Below are 20,063 nucleotides of genomic sequence, written 5' to 3'. Positions count from 1 at the left end.
GAAGGTAAGTTCTTCACTTAAATACTTACCTCGTGGAATCAACGGCCTCCATTTTTGCAGCAGCGGCGGGAGCGGTGAGAGCGAGAATCAGGGGCATGCCGCGAAGGTAAGTTCTTCATTTCAGGAGCAGAGCTGAGTGGGAGCATTCGAATTGCGCTCTGGGAAGGTGAGTGAACTGATATATTTGGGCAGTGAGTCAGAGAAAATGAATGAGATTCTTAATGAGTACTTTGCGTCGGTATTCATCGAGGAGAGGGACATGACGGATGTTGAGGTTAAGGATAGATGTTTGATTACTCTAGGTCAAGTCGGCATACGGAGGGGGGAAGTGTTGGGTATTCAAAACGGACAAATCCCCAGGTCCGGATGGGATCTATCCCAGGTTACTGAGGGAAACGAGAGAGGAAATATCTGTGGCCTTAACAGATACCTTTGCAGCATCCTTGAGTACGGGTGAGGTCCTGGAGGACTGGAGAATTGCTAATGTTGTCCCCTTGTTTAAGAAAGGTAGCAAGGATAATCCAGGTAATTGTAGACCGGTGAGCCTGACGTCAGTGGTGGGGAAGCTGCTGGAGAAGATACTGATGGATAGGATCTATTTACATTTGGAAGAAAATGGGCTTATTAGTGATAGGTAGCATGGTTTTGTGCAGGGAAGGTCATGTCTTACCAACTTGATAGAATTCTTTGAAGAAGTGACAAAGTTGATAGATGAGGGAGGGGCTGTGGATGTCATATACATGGACTTCAGTAAGGCGTTTGATAAGGTTCCCCATAGTAAGCTGATGGAGAAAGTGAAGTCGCATGGGGTCCAGGGTGTAATACCTAGATGGATAGAGAACTGGCTGGGCAACAGGAGACAGAGAGCTGTAGTGGAATAGAGTTTCTCAAAATGGAGAACTGTGACCAGTGGAGTTCCACAGGGATCCGTGTTGGGACTACTGGTGTTTGTGATATACATAAATGATCTGGAGGAAGGTATAGATGGTCTGATTAGCAAGTTTGCAGATGACACTAAGATTGGTGGAGTAGCAGATAGTGAAGGGGACTGTCGGAGAATGCAGCAGAATATAGAAAGATTGGAGAGTTGGGTGGAGAAATGGCAGATGGAGTTCAATCCAGGCAAATGCGAGGTGATACATTTTGGAAGATCCAATTCAAGAGCGAACTATATAGTAAATGGAAAAGCCCTGGGGAAAATTGATGCACAGAGAGATCTAGGTGTTCAGGTCCTTTGTACCCTGAAGGTGGCAACGCAGGTCGATAGAGTGGTCAAGAAGGCATACGGCATGCTTTCATTCATTGGATGGGGTATTGAGTACAAGAGTTGGCAGGTCATGTTACAGTTGTATAGGACTTTGGTTCGGCCACGTTTGGAATACTGCGTACAGTTCTGGTCGCCACATTACCAAAAGGATGTGGATGCTTTGGAGAGGGTGCAGAGGAGGTTCACCAGGATGTTGCCTGGTATGGAGGGCACTAGCTATGAAGAGAGGTTGAGTAGATTAGGATTATTTACATTAGAAAGACGGAGGTTGAGGGGGACCTGATTGAGGTCTACAAAATCATGAGAGGTATAGACAGGGTGGATAGCAAGAAGCTTTTTCCCAGAGTGGGGGACTCAATTCCTCGGGGTCAAGATTTCAAGGTGAGAGGGGAATAGTTTAAGGGAGATATGCATGGAAAGTTCTTTATGCAGAGGATGGTGGGTGCCTGGAACGCGTTGCCAGCGGAGGTGGTAGAGGCGGGCACGATAGCATCATTTAAGATGTATCTAGACAGATACATGAATGGGCAGGGAGCAGAGGGATACAGATCCTTGGAAAATGGGCAACAGGTTTAGATAGAGGATCTGGATCGGCGCAGGCTTGGAGGCCTGACGGGCCTGTTCCTGTGCTGTAATTTTCTTTGTTCTTTGTTCTTTTCAGAAGGACGCTATTCTGCCCATTGTGTCTGCACTGGCTCTCTGAATAAGCATTATGACTCAATGCTATTTGCCTGTCCTTCCCCACAAGCCTGAATATTGTTTGTATTTCAATAATCATCCATTACACTCTTGAATGCCTCATTTGAACCCACTTCAACCACACTTGCAAGCAGTGATTTCCAGCCCCTAACTATTCATGTGAATTTTTTGTTCCCTCACATTACATTTGCTTCTTTTGAAAAGTACCTTCTACATGTCCCCTCTCATTCTCTATTTTGTTTTGGTGGGTAGCGCTCCTCGGGCAATTTGCCCAAAATATTACATAATTTAAAACACAAGTTAAACTCACCACAAATCATGTTACCATGATCTTTTACAATGGTTTAGAAAATAAGTTGAACTGGGAACCAGCTTTGCCAACAAAACTAATACACATCCAGAGTTAATTTTAGCTAATTGCCATCATTTGCAGATCTTCAGCCAACCTCTTCAAATACAGATTTGTGGAAAGTAACTAATTTACTCGGAAAATAACTACTGTACACAAATTAAACTCGTTTTTTAGAAAGATGCTTTCACTGACTTAAAATTACGCTGTGAGCCAGTGAGGAAGAAGAATTGGCTCCTCACTTTGTCACCCACTCTTATTCGGTTGCAATGCATAAATTTTATTTTTATTTAACCTATTTTTCTAATCAAAATGTTCATAGATATTATTATGCACCTCTGGAGCAGGTGGGACTTCCTGGTACAGCGGAAGGACAATACCACTGCCTCACAAGAGGGTCTTCAGTTGTTACTTAAGTTTTAAATTTTTTTTTGTTTTTTAGTAAGCAGTGCTCACACTTCAATTAACACATTATAAAGTGGATAAAACTAAAGAAGTTGAATTATAAAGCTTTTTTTCAAGTGAAAAAACAAGAATTTTATTACCTATTCAGGTCAGGTGGGTCAGGAGCTGGAGCAGGGGACAGGGTTTCAGGTTCTTGGATCATTGAGATCTCTTCTGGGGCAAGGGTGACCTGTACAAGAGTGATGGGTTGCACCTAAACTGGAGGGGAACCATTATCCTCTTTGCTCGTACTACTCGGGAGGATTTAAACTGGAGTGACGGGGGCTGCAAACCAGAGCAACAGGCCAGCAAGTGGAGGGATTGAGGGGAAGGTAGATCTTAGGAGAGGAAATCAGAAAGAAAGGACAGGCAGAGACGCGTAATTGAACATGATAGTACGAATGGGCTGAAGTGTGTTCATTTCAATGCATGGAGTATTAAATGTAAGGCAGATGAGCTTAGAGCCTGGATCAGTACATGGGACGATGATGTTTTGGCCATTACAGAGACTTGATTGAGAGAGGGACAGGACTGGCTGCTCGATATTCCCAGGGTTTTGTTGCCTTAGATGAGATAGAGAGGAAACTAAAAGAGGTTGAGGAGTTGCATTACTAATCAGGGTGATTGTTCAGAGAGGACACGTTGGAGGGCTGTTCAAACTCCACACAAACCGTCTCCCAAGACTGGAATTGAACTGGCACTGTGAGGCAGCCATGCTAACCACTGTGGCACAGTCCAACACGTTGTGGACTGGCACCATGAATCTCACTGAATGAAACAATTTAACTGAAAACAGGAAAATTTTGACCCATATCTCTTCCTCCATCTCTGCTTTGCCACTCAAAGCAGCTTTTGATATCTTTACTTTGGTATCATCCTTCTCTTCCCCATTGCCTCTCCAAGCTGAATACTCCATGAATAGCCTTTCATCTCTCAAAATGTAAACTTATCATGCATTGAGAATTAAACAAAATACGATCTTTACACAAATTATTGTCTGGTTGCACTGTCTTTGGAAGAAATAATAAGTTCATTGCAGTTAGGTTTTGTATATCTTATATTATTTCCACAAAGCCTGTCTCTGTCTGGTGTCAAGTAATCACAGTAGTTATTTTAAATCAGTATTTATCTTGTTTTTTAAAAATTATTTTTGTCTGTCAAGGTCTCAGGTATTAAGAATGGAAGTTGAAAATCGATGCTGTGTACTTACCGTTATCATAACAGTCTTAAGGAAAAATGTATCAGAATCGTTCTGAGGAAGGGTCACCGGATCCGAAGCGTTAACTCTGATTTCTCTTCACAGATGCTGCCAGACCTGCTGAGCTTTCCCTAACAACCTCTGTTTTTGTTCAGGATCATTACATTCAACTATATCATGATTATTTTTAATAAAAGATATGTCCTGAACCATAGCAATTTCACTGGTTAATGGAAGAGTTTATATTTGACAATGTGCAAATGATTTGACTAGAAATTGTGCAAAAAAATTCAGAGTGATAAACCAGTGCCTTTTGAGTGCAAAATACCAGATTACTCATGATTCCTAAAGTAGAAGTCTAACCCATGTCACTCCTGAGTAGTGAAATGAAGGCAGAAACCTTGTTTTGTGCTACATATGTAACATTTTTTTTCTAAATTGATTAACTTTGTTTGTCTTGGCAAGCGTGACTTTATCTAGAATATTTTAACTTTTGAGCACTGGAATTTTGTAAGAACTATTCATAAATCCTCAAAATTTTAGTCATTCCGCATGAAGATGAAGAACTACATATTTATATGAACTTTAACAGATATGTTATAGCAATTAGTCACAGTTTAGGAGTGGGATGTCGTTTTGTGGCTGTACGGGACATTGGTGAGGCCACTTTTAGAATACTGCATACGATTCTGGTCGCTGTTCTACAGAAAGGACATTGTTAAACTTGAAAGGGTGCAGAAAGTATTTCCAAGGATGTTGCTGGGACTGGATGGTTTTTAGTTATAGGGAGAGGTTGAATAGGCTGGGGCTTTTCTTTCACTGGAATGTTGGAGGCTGAGGCTGAAGAGTGACCTGATGGAGGTTTATAAAAAATCATGAGGAGCATGGATAGGGTGAAGAGCCAAGGTCTTTTTCCCAGGAGTCCAAGACTAGAGGACATAGGTTTAAGCTGAGAGGGGAAAGATTTAAAAAGGATCTGAGGGGTAACTTTGTCATGCAGTGGGTGGTGCATGTGTAGCATGAGCTGCAAGAGGAAGTGGTGGAGGTGGGTACAATTAGAACAGTGAAAAGGCATCCAGATGGATATTTGAATAGGAAGGGTTCAGAGGGATTTTTTAAAATTCATTCAGAGGATGAGGGCATTGCTGGCTAGGCTAACATTCTTTGGCCATAGAGCAGTTAAGAGTCAACCACATCGTTGTGGGTCTGGAGTCACATGTAGTCCAGACCAGGTAAGGATGACCGTTTCCTTCCCTAAAGGACAGTAGTGAATCAGATAGGATTTTCCCCTGACAATTGGCAATGGATTCATTACCGTCATTAGACTCTTTAATTCCAGATATTTATTGAATTCAAATTCCACCAGCTGCCATGGCGGGATTCAAACCTAGGTCCCCAGAACATTACCTGAGTTTCTGGATTAACAGTCAAGTCCACTAAGCCATCTTTCTTCATACGACAAAGCAGTGCTTCATCCTCACTACTTATCCGGTGAGAGACAACAATTTATAACCAACTTCTTCCACTACATTGGAAGAGGCACAAACACAGGTTGAATGATAAAGGCAAAATATGTGAATGCTAGAGATCTGAAATAAATACAGGAGGTACTGAAGAAACTCAACAGGTCTAGCAGCATCAGTGGACAGAAAAACCGTGTAGAAAACAAAGAAAGAAAAACTAATCCCTGATTGGCTAATAAATACATAAGCTTTAGCCAGATGATGCACATAGATGTGATTCCCTCTAAATGTCAACACACACACTTTTAACACTTGTTACACCTCACTGAAGTAGTGTGCTGGAAGTCAAGCTCTGCTATTCCCTGACTGATCAGTTTTTTTTTAATGGGTCAAATTCTAGCAAATGGGGCAAGGTCAGATTGGGATGTCTGGTCGGTGTGGATGAGTTGGACCGAAGGGTCTGTTTCTGTGCTGTATGACTCTATGACTGATTCCATCACTTAGTACATTATGACTGATGCTTAAATAAAATGACATGTTCAAATAAAATATTGTGATTCTTCGTAGTCGCTACTTTGCTGCATAAATAAGTTTCCTGTGGAAAATGAGGAAAGTATTACTGTACGTAAATAATTCTGTGCAGAATTTCTTTACATGTTTTGTGAATTTCTCATTCTGAATTCAATGCATACTATCTGTATGTGTGCTCATGGGCTGCTACCTGTGTGACTAACTGTTCTTGCAAGCTTTATTTCATAGAATCATAGAATCCCTGCAGAGTGGGAGCAGGCTAATCAGCCCATTGAGTCCACACTAACCCTCTGAAAAGCATCCCAAACAAACCAACCCTCCTATTCTATCCCTGTACCATGGCTAACCCACCGAGCCTGCACATCCCTGCACACTTTGGGAAATTTAGCATGGCCAATCCACCTAACTCGCGCATCTTTAGGCATAAGCTCTGCGAAAAATGTGTATCTCAAATCAATTTTATAAAAGGCTCAACTATGATGCACCTTACAGGTCTTTGGTTATCACACTATAGGCTCACACAATATGTTCAGTACATAGTGTGATATCTCAGTAGCAATGGCACTTTACAAACGATAACCCAGCACAATGTCAATCTAGTATGCTACATATTCAGATGTGCCATGTTACTTAGCCATCTACTTTAATCCCGCTCTCATGCTTGCTTTCTATTTGTTAATATTTTTCTTCATTTAGTTCCTCTATAAAATAAATTATTCTGCTTTAACAACCATTGATGATTGAAAGTTCCAATTTATATAAACAATTTTCTTCTAAAGAAACTTTCTCTTGTTTTAAATTCTTTTAGTGATTAATTGTAAATGCCTAATGTTGAAAACCAAAATTATTAGCTAAAAGAATTCCTTGAATCACTAACAAGACCTCACTCTCAAAATAGATTATTCTTATAAATCAGCAAAGATTTTGTGAAATATTATCAATTCCAATGGAGAAATATTGGGAAGAAAGAGAAACACATTTTGACTGTCATAAATATTTCCAAACTGTTAACATATGATTGGCAACATGGTTTTGTAATTTTTGGCTCCATTGTAATTAGCCACATGCCATTGGTGACAAATGTTATTGAATTAAAACTTGCATGTGATTTATATTAACAGAAAGACTGCGTTATTAAATGTAAAGAAGATCAATTCCAATGTAAGCATGGCCACTGTATTCCTGTCAGGTGGCATTGTGATGGAGAGACTGATTGTCTAGATGGCAGTGATGAAGAAAACTGTGAACAAGGTAATTGGAACAGCTAAGCATTGCTTCATTTTTACCCAGTTCATTTTCAGCTTGCATTAGAATGGTTATGTGCCCAACCAGAATATACTGCCATATTAGTGAGACTTGTTTATTACCATGACTTCATTACTATGCTTTGACATTTTATGTTGAGTAAATTCTGTTGCCATATGGTAGGTCCTTAGCTAATATTTTAATGTGTAGTCTTTGAATGCCTCAGAACCAGGTGTTTCTCATTATTTGCTACTTGCGTACAGAAGTTGAAATTGTTCAGCATGCTTATTTAGTATGTTGTTTAGAGTGGACACCTTAACTTCTTGTGACTATCTTAATGTATCTGTATCCACAAACATCCCTACCACCATCAATGGGACTACCTTGGTTTCCCATAGAACATAATCTGCTCGATTCCTTTATTGATGCCTTGAAAATTGTTTAGCCTGAAGAGCTTTCCCAACCATTGTAACCCGGGTTACATAGTTAAAGAAAACATCTTCAAAGACATTTGTTCAATGGATGCTCGGATGCTTAGGTATTGCAAAGAACCAAACTGACTAAACAAAATTTTGGGATTATTTTCAAAAAGGAACATTGAATGGGTTGACGGTATGTTGTTTAATGTGAGTGACAAACAGCAAGCATAATATGAAAACACTGCCTTTTATTTTTCTGAAGCCATTAATGCATTTATGTTAAGCAGACTACTGCCATTCTTAAAATAGATGGCATAAATGTTCCATATTAACATACAAATGCATTTCCAGCATTATGAATAAAAGTCAACAAAATAATAATGTAGAAAATTGATGACTTTATTAAAGAGTATGCACCAGGATTTAATACACATCTATTAACCAGTGTACTAAAAAAGATTCCACAGAGGCATTCTGGCATACATTTTCTTACATTTCTCTTGGGGTGAACAAGAAAATATCATCTTATAAAGAGCAAACAATGACTGGTTGCTAGATCACTTGATGCTAAATCTTAACCAACCAATTTCATAGATTCTCATTTCAATCCAGCTAAATTAGCAACTTGAAGACTGTTTTGTTGTTCCATTGTTCCAGGGAGATTCAAAGTAACGATGATAGGCAGCAGAAAAAAAAGTGAGGAAAGAGAATAGAAGCATTCATTATGTTGAAAAGATTGAACTTAACTTCATACTTGTGACACAGTTTAAATACTTGCTGTAAACTGAGATTAAGAAACATATTTCCAGAGTTTGTACTGAATTGTTAATCATAGGAAGGAAGGTAGATATGTAAATTTGTGATGTTGCTGGTGTACTGGTTGCCCAGAACCATCTTGGCCTCAGATCATCTTCCCAGAGGTAGGATAAGATGGTAGGGGGAGCTTCAGGACCACCTCCCCACAATCCATGGATAGTAAATTCAGCTTGTTAAAGGCCTATTGTTGAAGGCTAAAAGGAACTTTCTGAGATATGTAGCTGCCTGAAGGTAGCCTCCAGGCAACAGACCAGGGGATGAGCAAATGTAAAGCCCTCCCTGTCTGCCTGGTTAATTTGTAGCTGCTGGCTATCTTGTGGAGACGCTCACCCTTGACAAATGTTGCCTCAGAGCTGAGGCCTTCTCTCATTTCAAATTTTAATAGGTTGGAGATCAAACAAGTCAAAAAAGCAATGCCTTCTGTTTCTACAGTTTTCAAAGGCCTCTTATTGGCCCTCCTCAATTGGGTAGCATTTTTATTCCTCTGGTCAGTAACTTGTCAATGCAGGAGAAAAGATATCACAGCCAATTGCCGGTTTTCCATAAAGTGGAGTCTTCTGACCTCCATTTACCCTGGAGACAGGGTTAATGCCACATTGTTATTCCCCTTGATGAAAGGACTCAACATCTCAAAAAAAAACTTTTAACAGTACAGCCAAAATCTGGGAAGAAAATAACCTTTTTTTTGCTATCATAATACAGGTAGGTGGTGTTTGACAGAAAGGAAATATAGTTAACAATTCGCCGCAGGGTCAAATAGCTAAAGCAGGTTGAGGAAAAAATCTAAAAGCAAAGCAAACTACAGTGAACACTAGAAAACCAAAGTACAATCAAAAAATAGTGGGGATACTCAGTAGATCTGGCAGCATATGTGGAGTGAGAAACAGAGTGAACTTTTCAGATCTTCCAAGAATCTTGTTCAATTACTTGGAGTTTGTGGCAAAAGCAGGGACAATGACTGTGTACAAAATAAGTAATTTACCAAATCAAAACTGACAGAGGGATAAGGAGGGTAATAGAGAGGTAAAATGGAAAACATCTGAGGAAGATAAACCTATGTCAGTGGATGGTGATGCCAAGAGGCAGTGTGTATATGAGCAAGATGAGCAGGTAAATCATATCTGCTTCGGGAAATTTTCTAAGCTTTCAGTGCAGGAGTGGAAACCATTGCTGGAGATATGCTGCGGAGTGGGTGGAACCAAGCAAAGCCAGACTTAAAGAGCTGGAAACCATACGAGTTAGCCTGAACAAGGATAATGTAGCCAACAATGTCAAAGCCTGCAGACAGGTGATGGTCAACAAGGACAGTTAGTGACTTTAATTTTCAGGCATTTTGGCCATTTAAATGTAGAGAAATTTGTTTCAAAATCAAATCAAGATGAAAGGCAATATGTATGTTTTTTTTATTATTTATTGTTGATTCTTGAACATGATCCACATTGTTTGCAATCCAAACATGTTTGTTTAAAGCCTTCAGCAAAAGTTGAGATTATCTGAAGGGACATAAATGGGTCCTTTGATTGAAAATTAAACATTAATGTGTAAAGGGTACAAACATCATGCATCTTCAATAGGTGCGACTGAACGAATGTTCGTTTCAATTATTGGCAGAGTTGTTATGGAATTATAACACTGTGCCATTTCACATGGACCTAGATAGATGGTATCTTCCTGGTCCTGTGGAGACAGGATTGAACATATTCTGTATTTTGGTTTGTTTTAAGATGGTGCTAGAGAGTGGTGACACAGAACATCACTTTTCACTTTGTAATGAATACACGTGACAATAAATAAATCAAATCAAATCCGGCTAGTAGGAATTGTTGGCAACAAAGACAGAAATTATGTGAGAAACTCAGCAGATCTAGCATCATCTGTGGAGAGAAAGCAAAGTCAATGTAATTTTGCCAGCAATTTCTGTTTCCATTTCTCTTTTCCAGCATCCTAAGTTCCTTTTTTTTTATTTAAGAATTTTTAGTGTGGGTATTTCAGCAATCCAATATATTTCAGCATCCAGAAGACATTGCTGGAAGTGGGTCATCAAAGGTAGCAATCATCCTTCTGACAGCAGTGGACAACTAGTTTGCAAGGTGAAGAACCCAATTGTGGACAGACTGAATAGACCGATAGGAAGATCCAGGCAGCAACTTCTGCTGAAGCCAATCTCCAGCAGATTCTTGGAAGCAGCTTGCCACATACCCACAAAGCCTTTCTTTCAGGTCTCACACCACCAGAGACGTAATAATCTGCAGGCCACAACTTTAGCTGCAGACCATTGTGTGGAGGCTGTTCTCCTCCAAAACGCTATAAAATGTGTTTTATTTTATTCTTTCAAAGGGTGTGGACTGGCTGGGCCAACAGATATATCTCATCTTCAATTGCTCTTGAGAAGGAGGCAGTGAGCCATCTTCTTGAACAACTGCAGTTCATTTAGTGTTTGTTTGCCCACATTGCTGCCAGGATTTTGACCCTGCAACAGTGCTACTCAGATATTTGAGTAAAGCAGTTGGGACATACGTTGAGGTTGTACAGTACATTGGTGAGGCCTCTTCTGAAGTACTGTGTATAGTTCTGGTCACTCTGTTATAGGAAGGATATTATTAAATTGGAGAGGGTTCAGAATATATTGACCAGGATGTTTCCGTGAATGAAGGTTTCAGTTATAAAGATTGAGACATTTTTCACAGGAGCATAGGAAGTTGAGGGGTGACCTTACAGAAGTTTATAAAATCATGAGGGGCATAAATAAGGTGAATAGCAAAGGTCTTTTTCCCAGTGTAGGGGACTTCAAAACCAGGGGACATAGATTTAAGGTAAGAGGAGAAAGATTTAAAAGGGACATGAGGGGCAACTTTTTTACACAGAATGTGGTTCATATGTGGAATGAACTGCCAGATGTAGTGACAGATGCAGGTACAGTTACAACATTTAAAAGACATTTGGATAAGTACATGAATAATAAAGGTTTGGAAGGATATGAGGCAAATGCAGGCCAGTAGGACTAGTTTGGTTTGAGAACATTTTTGGTGCGCACTGGTTGGACCAAAGGGCCTGTTTCCATGCTATATGACTCTATGACCGTTTGACTCTAAATGGCGATATTCTTCAGAATCAGAGGGAATGTGGCTTGGAGGTGATGGTGTTCTCATAATTTCCAGAAGGCCTTTCAGTGCTCTCACAGTCCCCATTCAGTAGTAGCAATGTGTATCTCTGCCAGTGAGGCAGCCAACATTCCAAGTCTCCAGGCCTCCTGATTGCATCTGCTGCTTTGGGAACACGGCTATTGTCCTTAAGTGAGTGATAAACAAGAATGTGGCAAATTAGGAGTTCAAGTTCTGGAAGATTGCAACAGCAGATACACCATTGAAGTACAGCGTTGTGAAATAGAAACAATGTGGCCTCACAATTATTTTTAAGGCGTAAAAGTGTCAACAATAATAAGAAATAACAGAAAAGCTGACCAGCCCAGAAAACCATTTGTACACATGTATACCATGTATACTCTATTATTTATACTTCCATACAATAGATGCCTCTAAAACAGGAATATTTGTTGAGAAACAGGTACATTGATCTTCTAACACATATGTGAAAATGATAGAGGCAAAGATAATGAGCACTGTTGTAACTGCCTCCTCCTAATTTGCCCTTGCCTAAAAGAAATAAATAGATCACCCCCTCTAAATATAATGGACTGAAATCCTTGTTAAGCTATGAGTTATAGAATCGTAAAGATCCAAAGCACAGAAAAAGGCCCCTCAACCTATTGAGTCTGCGCTGGTCATAAATAAGCACCTAACTATTGTAATCCTATTTCCAGCACTTCATACATAGCTTCATATGCATTGTCATTGTGAAGTGCACAACTAAATACTTCTTTAAAGTTATGAAGATTTCAGTCTTCACCACCGTTACAGGCAGTCCAATCTATCCAGGCCTCTCAGTTTTCTATAAATTTCTTTCAGATCCCTCTCATCCTTCTAAATTCCATTGAGTACAGATCCAGAATCCTTAAACGCTCCTCAAATGACAGCCCTTCATCCCCAGGATCATTTTTGTAAACCTCCTCTGGACCCCTTCAAGCGCCAGCACATCCTTCCTTAGATATGGGGTCCAAACCTGCTCACAATATTCCAAACAAAAACAAAGTCGCTGGAAAAGCTCAGCAGGTCTGGCAGCATCTGTGAAGGAAAAAATAGAGTTAACGTTTCGGGTCCGGTGAGCCTTCCTCAGAACTACTGAGGAAGGGTCACCAGACCCGAAACATTGACTCTGTTTTCTTCTTCAATGATGCTGCCAGACCTGCTGAGCTTTTCCAGCAACATTGTTTTTGTTCCTGATTTACAGCATCCACAGTTGTTTCAGTTTTTACACAATATTCCAAAAGTAGTCTGACCGAACCTTATGCAGCCTCAGCAGTACATTTCTTCTTTTGTATTCTCCCCCTGTTGAAATGAATGCTAACATTGCATTTGCCTTCGTAACTGCCAACTGAACTGTTTGTTAACCTGAAGAAAATCCCAAATGAGGACTCCCAGGTCCCTTTGAGCTTCAGTTTTCTGAAGGCTTTACCCATTTAGAAAATAGTCTATTTCTCTATTCTCCGTACCAAATTGCATAAGTTCACACTTTCCAACATTGTATTCCGTTTGCCCAATAAAAACCGAAAGAACTGCAGATGCTGTAAATCAGGAACAAAAACAAAGTTGCTGGAAAAGCTCAGCAGGTCTGGCAACATCTGTGAAGGAAAAAACAGATTTAATATTTCCGAGGAAGGGTCACCGGACCCGAAATGTTAACTCTGTTTTTTCCTTCACAGATGCTGCTAAATCTGCTGAACCTTTCCAGAAACGTTGTTTTTGTTCCAATTGACCAAGTGGCCCACTCTCCTAGCCAGTCCTTCTGCAGCTGTCCTGCTTTGTCAACACCATCTGTCCCTTTACCTATCTTTGTGTCATATCTGCTCTTCTAACCCAGCAGCAACAATAACCAATAGAAATTGCCAGGGTTTTTTTTATACAATAGAGTTCCAATAATGCAATCGGGATTTGATTATTTAATCAGGACATTATTTTAACTGATGGTTTGAACAGGCAAGCTATTGTGGCATTCCCTATAACATGTCGTGAGCAGGCAGGGCCCTAAGTCTTATCGAAATTCTGCACCAATTACTTGAGCAGCTGGTTTTAGGTGAAAAGGTGATAGTGTGCATTCAAGTAAATCACAGGAGTTTAAATTTCCTGGGTCTCATGCTCACACAAATTCTGAACTCACCCAGTACCTTGCTCACCCAACTCCCAGCCCAAGCCCAGAACAAGCTTGAAAGGACAACACGGTGTCTCAGTGGTTAGCACTGCTACTTCACAGCACCAGGGACTCAGGTTTGATTCCACCCTTGGGTGACTGTCTGTGTGGAGTTTGCACATTCTCCCTGTGTCTGCATGGGTTTCCTCCGGGTGCTCTGGTTACCTCCCACAGTCCAAAAATGTGCAGGTTAGGTGAATTGTCCATGCTAAATGGCCCGTAGCGTTCAGGGATGTTTAGATTAGTTGGGTTACAGGGGGATAGGTTTGGGTGGGATGCTCTGAGGTTCGGTGTGGGCTTGTTGGGCCAAAGGGCCTGTTTCCACACTGTTGGGAATTCTATGTGTATCCAAGTAAGTAAATGTTAAATAAAGGGAATGTGACACGAGGCTGATTTTTCATCACCACAGAAACAACATTACATTTTATATACAGACTTTATTTAAAAAGATTGAGCATGTCATATTTATTCCTTGTTATAGCTAATGTTATAAAAACAGTAAGGAGATTGCCATGAAGAGCAAATACATTTGGCCAGCAAATCAATGACAATATGAAACTGGAAGAGAGTAAAATAGACTAAAATATATCTATAAATGAATGAGACCATTGAGTTGCTCACTCTTGACATGTCTGCATTAATATTGATGATCCTATATGTACTATACGAGTTATATGAATTTGAAAATCAAATTGATTAATACTCCTGTTTTCTAGTGAAAACAACCTGCAACGTAGATGAATTCCAATGCAACAATACACTTTGTAAACTTCTATCCTGGCTGTGTGATGGAGAGGATGACTGTGGAGATAACTCAGATGAAAACCCAGAAACATGTGGTACATTATCAAGTTCTCTTAAATTCTATGCCCTGTACAGCTTTAGAGAGAAAATAAATAATGATATATTAGATGGTCTGGTAGGTGGGATTGATTGAAGAAAATAAAGATAACCATACTTAAATCTAATGGGCTTTTACTGTGCTTGAAATTCCTCAGTGTCTGCATGGCATAATAGGGGAAGATATGGATATTTCGAGAGGTTGTGGCCAAGTCATGACGTCATTGTTGCAGTGACCAAGTTACAAGGATGATCCCTTTCTGTCCTGGTTCTCCACTGGCCACAGTAGAGTTCGCACTCCAAAATGGAGGTGCTATTACCACTTATTTTTGGTAGACTGTCTATCACAGAATCGCAGAATTGCTACAGTGCAGAAGGAAGCGATTCGACCCATTCTGTCTGCACTAGTTCTCTGAGCATTTTAACTTCGTCCCAGTCTGCTACCACTTTCTGTACATTATCTCTATTTTAATAATTGGCATGGTGGCTAACTGATTAACACTGCTACTTTACAGCACCAGGGAATCAAGTTTGATTCTAGCCTCCAGCGACTATCTGTGTGGAATTTGCACGTTCTCCCTGTGTCTGTGTGCGTTTCCTCTGGGTACTCTGGTTTTGTCCCACAGTCTAAGAACGTGCAGATTAGGTGGATTGGACATGCTAAATTGCCCATACTGTCAAGAGATGTATAGATTAGATGGATTAGCCATGGGAAATGCATGGTTACAGGGTAGGGTTTGGGTCTGGGTGGAATGCTCTTTGGATGGTCAGTGTGGACTCAATGGCCCAAAGCACCCACTTCCACACTGTAAGGATTCTATTCTAATGTCCTCTTGAATGCCTCAACTGAAGCTGCTTCCACCACATTTCCAGGCAGTGCATTTCACACCCTAATATTTTTCTGTATGAAATAGACTTTTCTCACCTTGAACTGACTTCTTTGACAAAACATTTTAAAATGGCGCCCTCTAGTTCTTGATCTTTCTATAAGTGGGAACAGTTTCTCCCTCATTGTTAACATTCCAAAGAACTCCAGCAAATTAGATAAATAAGATGTTCCCTTAATAAATCCATGTTGGCTCTCAATGCGCATTTTTTCTGTGCAGTTATTAATTCCTGAAATCTATCCTGAAAAGAATTGTTTCTGGAAATTTCCTGCTGGTGAAGTAAAACTGACTACTTTGTTACTGCTGGCTCAATCTTAACAACCTTTCTTGAAAATGGGCATAATGTTTGTAATTCTATAAACCTCTGACAATACATCCAAATTTGCAGAAGGTTGAAGATAATTGTTTTTGTCTCTGTAATTTCCATTCTCATTTCCTTAAATATCATTGGACGCATCTCATCCCGTTCAGCTACCTTGTCAATAAAAAGTACAGACAGTTTATCCAACACTTCCTTCTTATGAATTATAAATCCCTCCCGTGAATGAATTTCCTTCTCATTCACCATGCCCTGCGAGTAAAGACAAATGCAAAATTTCCATTGAATGCCTCAGTCATCCCTCTTGCCACAAAGTATAAATCTCCTTTTTCGTCCCAATTGACCTGACTCCTCCCTTTACCACAATTATGCAATTTATTTTTTACGGGATCTTAGGATCTGTTTGTTCTACCTTTCCCTTTTGGAGGAATATACTCTGGCTTTGCCTGAGCCATCGCCTCATTGAAGATACCCCATTGTTCAGATATAGTTTTTCCCTCCAACCTTTGGTTCTAGTCTATCTGGCTCAGCTCTGTTCTTGCCCCATTTGAGTCTATTCTCTGCCAGTTAAGTATTATAATTTTGAATTGACTAATATAATTTTCCCTGTTCACTGAAATGTTTCATCATTGTCACTTGGCCCACCTCATTCCCAACAACCAGTTCTAGCAGTACATCCTCATCAGCTCAGTGACTCTTTGATCTTTTACTTATAAGTTCTGTGCTGTGCGTGCTTCTTTCTCACTTCACCTGATGAAGGGGTTACGCTCCAATAGCTTGTGTTTTCAAATAAACCTGTTGGACTATAACCTGGTGTTGTGTGATTTCTGACTTTGAATACTATCGAGTAACGCTTGTCCATTGCTATCCCTAACATTACCCCTGCCCTGGTCAATGTACAGGTAATTAAAGTCAATTAACTCAGTTAGCTAGATAACTGCTTTGTGATGCAAATAGATTCAATTCTTACACTGCTTGAGGTTACCATGAAGGACTTACCTTCTCAACCTCTCATCTTGCCTGAGGTGTGGTGACCCTCAGGTGAAAGCACCATCAGTCATCTCTCCCCAATCAGAGGGCTGCCCTATGGTCCACAAGAACCATGGTGACTTTACCTTTGTCTTATAGGTTGATATGTTGCACCAAATAATGTTATTGCACCCTTGTTATTCTCTAGTTTTAGCCAAATTGATTATTTCCTTGATCCCTCTGAAATATCCTCTTTCTCCAGCACTGCAATGATTTCCTTAACCAAAAACACTACCTCTCCTTCTTTTTGTTTTACTTTCCTATCTTTTCTGAACCCTTTGAAACCGGGAATATTAAACATCCAGCCCTTCCTTCAACCAAGTCTCTGTTTAACTATACCTTGTGCATTCACATACGTGCAGTGGAATCCTGACTTCGAGTTCATTACTTTACTACCTTACTTTGACTCCACCTTTTAACTTTTCTTCTCTATTTTAGGACTAGCTCCCAGCATTTCATTGTTCCTGTTATTAATTTCTAATATTCTATCCTGGTTTCTATACTCCTGCTGAGTTAGTTTGATCCCTCCCTGACAGCTCTAGTAAAATGCCCCAGGAGGAATTTAGTCCCAACTTTGTTCGATGTAATGGGTCCGACTTGTACAGGTGCCATCTTCCCAGAGCCAGTCCAAAGATCTAATGTTGTCTCTCTTGCATCATCTTTCCAGCTACACATTCATCTGTCTTATCTTCCTCTTTCTGTACTCACTTGCATGTTGCACTGGGAGTAATCTGGAGATTACTACTTTAGAGATCCTGCTTACTAATGCTAATTTTGTACCTAACTCCCTAAATTATAATTGCAGGGCCACATCTCTCTTCCTATCCATTGCCATTAGTACCAATGTGGATCACAATCTGGCTATTCACCAAAAGAATGTCCAACCAAAAAGGCAACATACAATCCTAAAGTCAGATTGACAAAGGCAGAAATGGTTATGTGTTCTCTGAATAAGAATCCCCTGTCAGTTCTGCCCTTCTATTCCTCTTGCTTCCCTCCTGTATAGCTGGGACACTCATGGTGCCAAAGGCTTGATTCCTGCTCGACTCCTTCAAGGATTCATTGCCCTCGCCATTATCCAGAATGGAAAAGTAATCAGTAAGCAGGAACTTTCGGGGAATTCGGCACTACCTGCCTGTTTCTCTTAGACAGCTTGGTGATCACTCATCCTCTATCTGCTTGGTCCTAACTTCCGGTGTGACCACCTCTCTGAACAAGCTTTCCACATAGTTCTCTGTCTCATTAATGTGACCCAGTCATTCTTCTTGGTGCTCAAATTCTAAAATATGGAGTTCATACTTGTGCAGTCAATGCCACTTCCTGCACATAGACTCATCTAGGTCACAAGAAGAGCCCTCAACTTCTCTCATGCCACAGGATGGGCATTTGTCGAGCTGCTGTGCCATACCTTAATTTATACTTTTCAGTTACTTGACTTACTGTAGATTTAATTACTTTAACATATTTTAACCTTATTCTTACCGTATTCATTATAAACTGGAGGTAATTAGAAAGTAGAAATTATTTGTCCTTATTGAGAAATCAGCTCCCTATTTTTGTGCCTGTTAATTCTTTCTCTCCCTGTGCTACTTTAGAAATGTCTATTTGTTTCAAAACTACTGAGATTAAATCACAATCCCTAACAGAACCTGCTCAACACCTAGAGATAACAAGGTTTAGAGCTGGATGAATACAGCAGGCCAAGCAGCATCAGAGGAGCAGAAAGGCTGACGTTTCGGGTCTAGGCAGTTGCTACTATCTCTGCTCAACAACTAATCAGCTCATGACTTTCTTGTAATGTCAATCTTAGATTTCTTTCTCTTCACCTTGTATTATTTTATCTGGTAAAAACCAAAAGGTTTTCCAGCAACTTTGTTTTTGTTCCTTGTTTTATCTGGTGTCCAGTTTCACTCTCACCTGGTTTGAGGTGCTGGTGACTGTCTCTATGTTCACATCTCTCACTTATTTAGGTGCTGGTGACAATCGCAGGGTTCCCTCTCTCCTGCTTATTTAAGTGCTGGAAATTGTCTTTAGATCCTTCATTTCCCAGACCTGCTCATGTGTAGCCCGGTGTCAGAAACAAGTCACCAGGTTCCTTCTTTCCTTTATTGCAAATGCTATACTCAAACAAAGCCGAAAAACATACTAATAAAATGTTGAAAGATGCAAATATGTCCAACTATTCTTCTTGAAGAATAAAACATGTATACACTCACATAATCTGCTCCAAAGCTTGACACAGCATATAAAACTCTGCAGAGTTCTTTCTGCAGAGTTTTATCTCGAAAGAACTTTGGCAAACAACAATTACATTCAGAAAAAAAAAATTCAGAAATTGTCCAAATGCTGGCCTGCAGCCAATGTCACTTTCCATGCAGACTATTACTACAAGGTTCTCTCTCTGATTCAGTTATGGGTAGTTGAATTCCCTCTTTCTGCAAACATTGGTATAAATTCAGACTTTTCCTTCAAGAGCTCTCGGTTTGCAGTGAAGTAGTTTTTCTGTGGGTTTTAAATTCACAAATCTTGATGAGTGTAGATTCAGAGGAAGGTAAAGGTAAAGTCACCATAGTCCCAGAGGACCATAGGGGAGAGAGAACTGTCGGTGAGTTTAACCTGAGGGTCACACGCCTCAGGTGAGAAGGCAAGGTTGAGAAGGCAGGACATTCATGGTAACCTCAGCTTGTGCAGGACTTGAACCTATGCTGTTAGCCTCATTTTTCATCACAAACCAGCCATCTAGTCAACTAAGGTAACTGACTCCCATTGTGGGCAAAGGCTGTGCTCCCTATAAGTTCTGTTTGAGTGTTCAAAACTAATGTATTTCACAGCCACAAACCAGATCATACAATTTCCCTCTAAAAGTGTTGTAGACTCAGTTTCAATTGGGCAGCTTGTTTTCTTCATAAATGCAACATTTTTGCTGTTGTAGCCTTTGCTTTGAAAAACATTCTCTTTAAAATGCTAAAGATGTACATATGTCTGGCCAATTTCATTACAAATTAATGTTTTATGTAACACAACTTCATAACAAAAAAAAGTCCCCAAAATGACTTAAATTCATGACTTGGTGCCTATGGGTGGTAAATTGGCAGCAATGGAGCCATCAATTGAGGATAAAGGGAATTCCTAAGTAACCTCATTCATTATGTACCACATTTAATTAGTTTTCTTTCGTGCCCCAAACATACTAATATAGTATAGAATCGCAGAATTACTACATGCAGAGGAGGCCACTTATCCCATATATCTA

General features: G+C 40.0%; 1 protein-coding gene across 1 annotated transcript in view; it reads left to right on the top strand.

The window, feature by feature from the left end:
- The window catches only part of LOC109911043 (low-density lipoprotein receptor-related protein 1-like), a 1,753,343-nt gene that overhangs the window by 1,621,491 nt on the left and 111,789 nt on the right, over positions 1-20,063 (top strand). The window contains exons 70-71 of the mRNA XM_048599379.1: positions 7,073-7,202; positions 14,452-14,574. Of these exons, the coding sequence (XP_048455336.1) occupies positions 7,073-7,202; positions 14,452-14,574 (253 nt within the window). The remainder of the gene's footprint in view (positions 1-7,072; positions 7,203-14,451; positions 14,575-20,063) is intronic.

Source organism: Rhincodon typus, chromosome 7 (assembly GCF_021869965.1).
Source record: "Rhincodon typus isolate 14 chromosome 7, sRhiTyp1.1, whole genome shotgun sequence".
Classification (NCBI taxonomy): Eukaryota; Metazoa; Chordata; class Chondrichthyes; order Orectolobiformes; family Rhincodontidae; genus Rhincodon; species Rhincodon typus.
The sequence above is the reverse complement of the archived record's forward strand: the minus strand, read 5'-3'. Positions and strand labels throughout refer to the sequence as shown.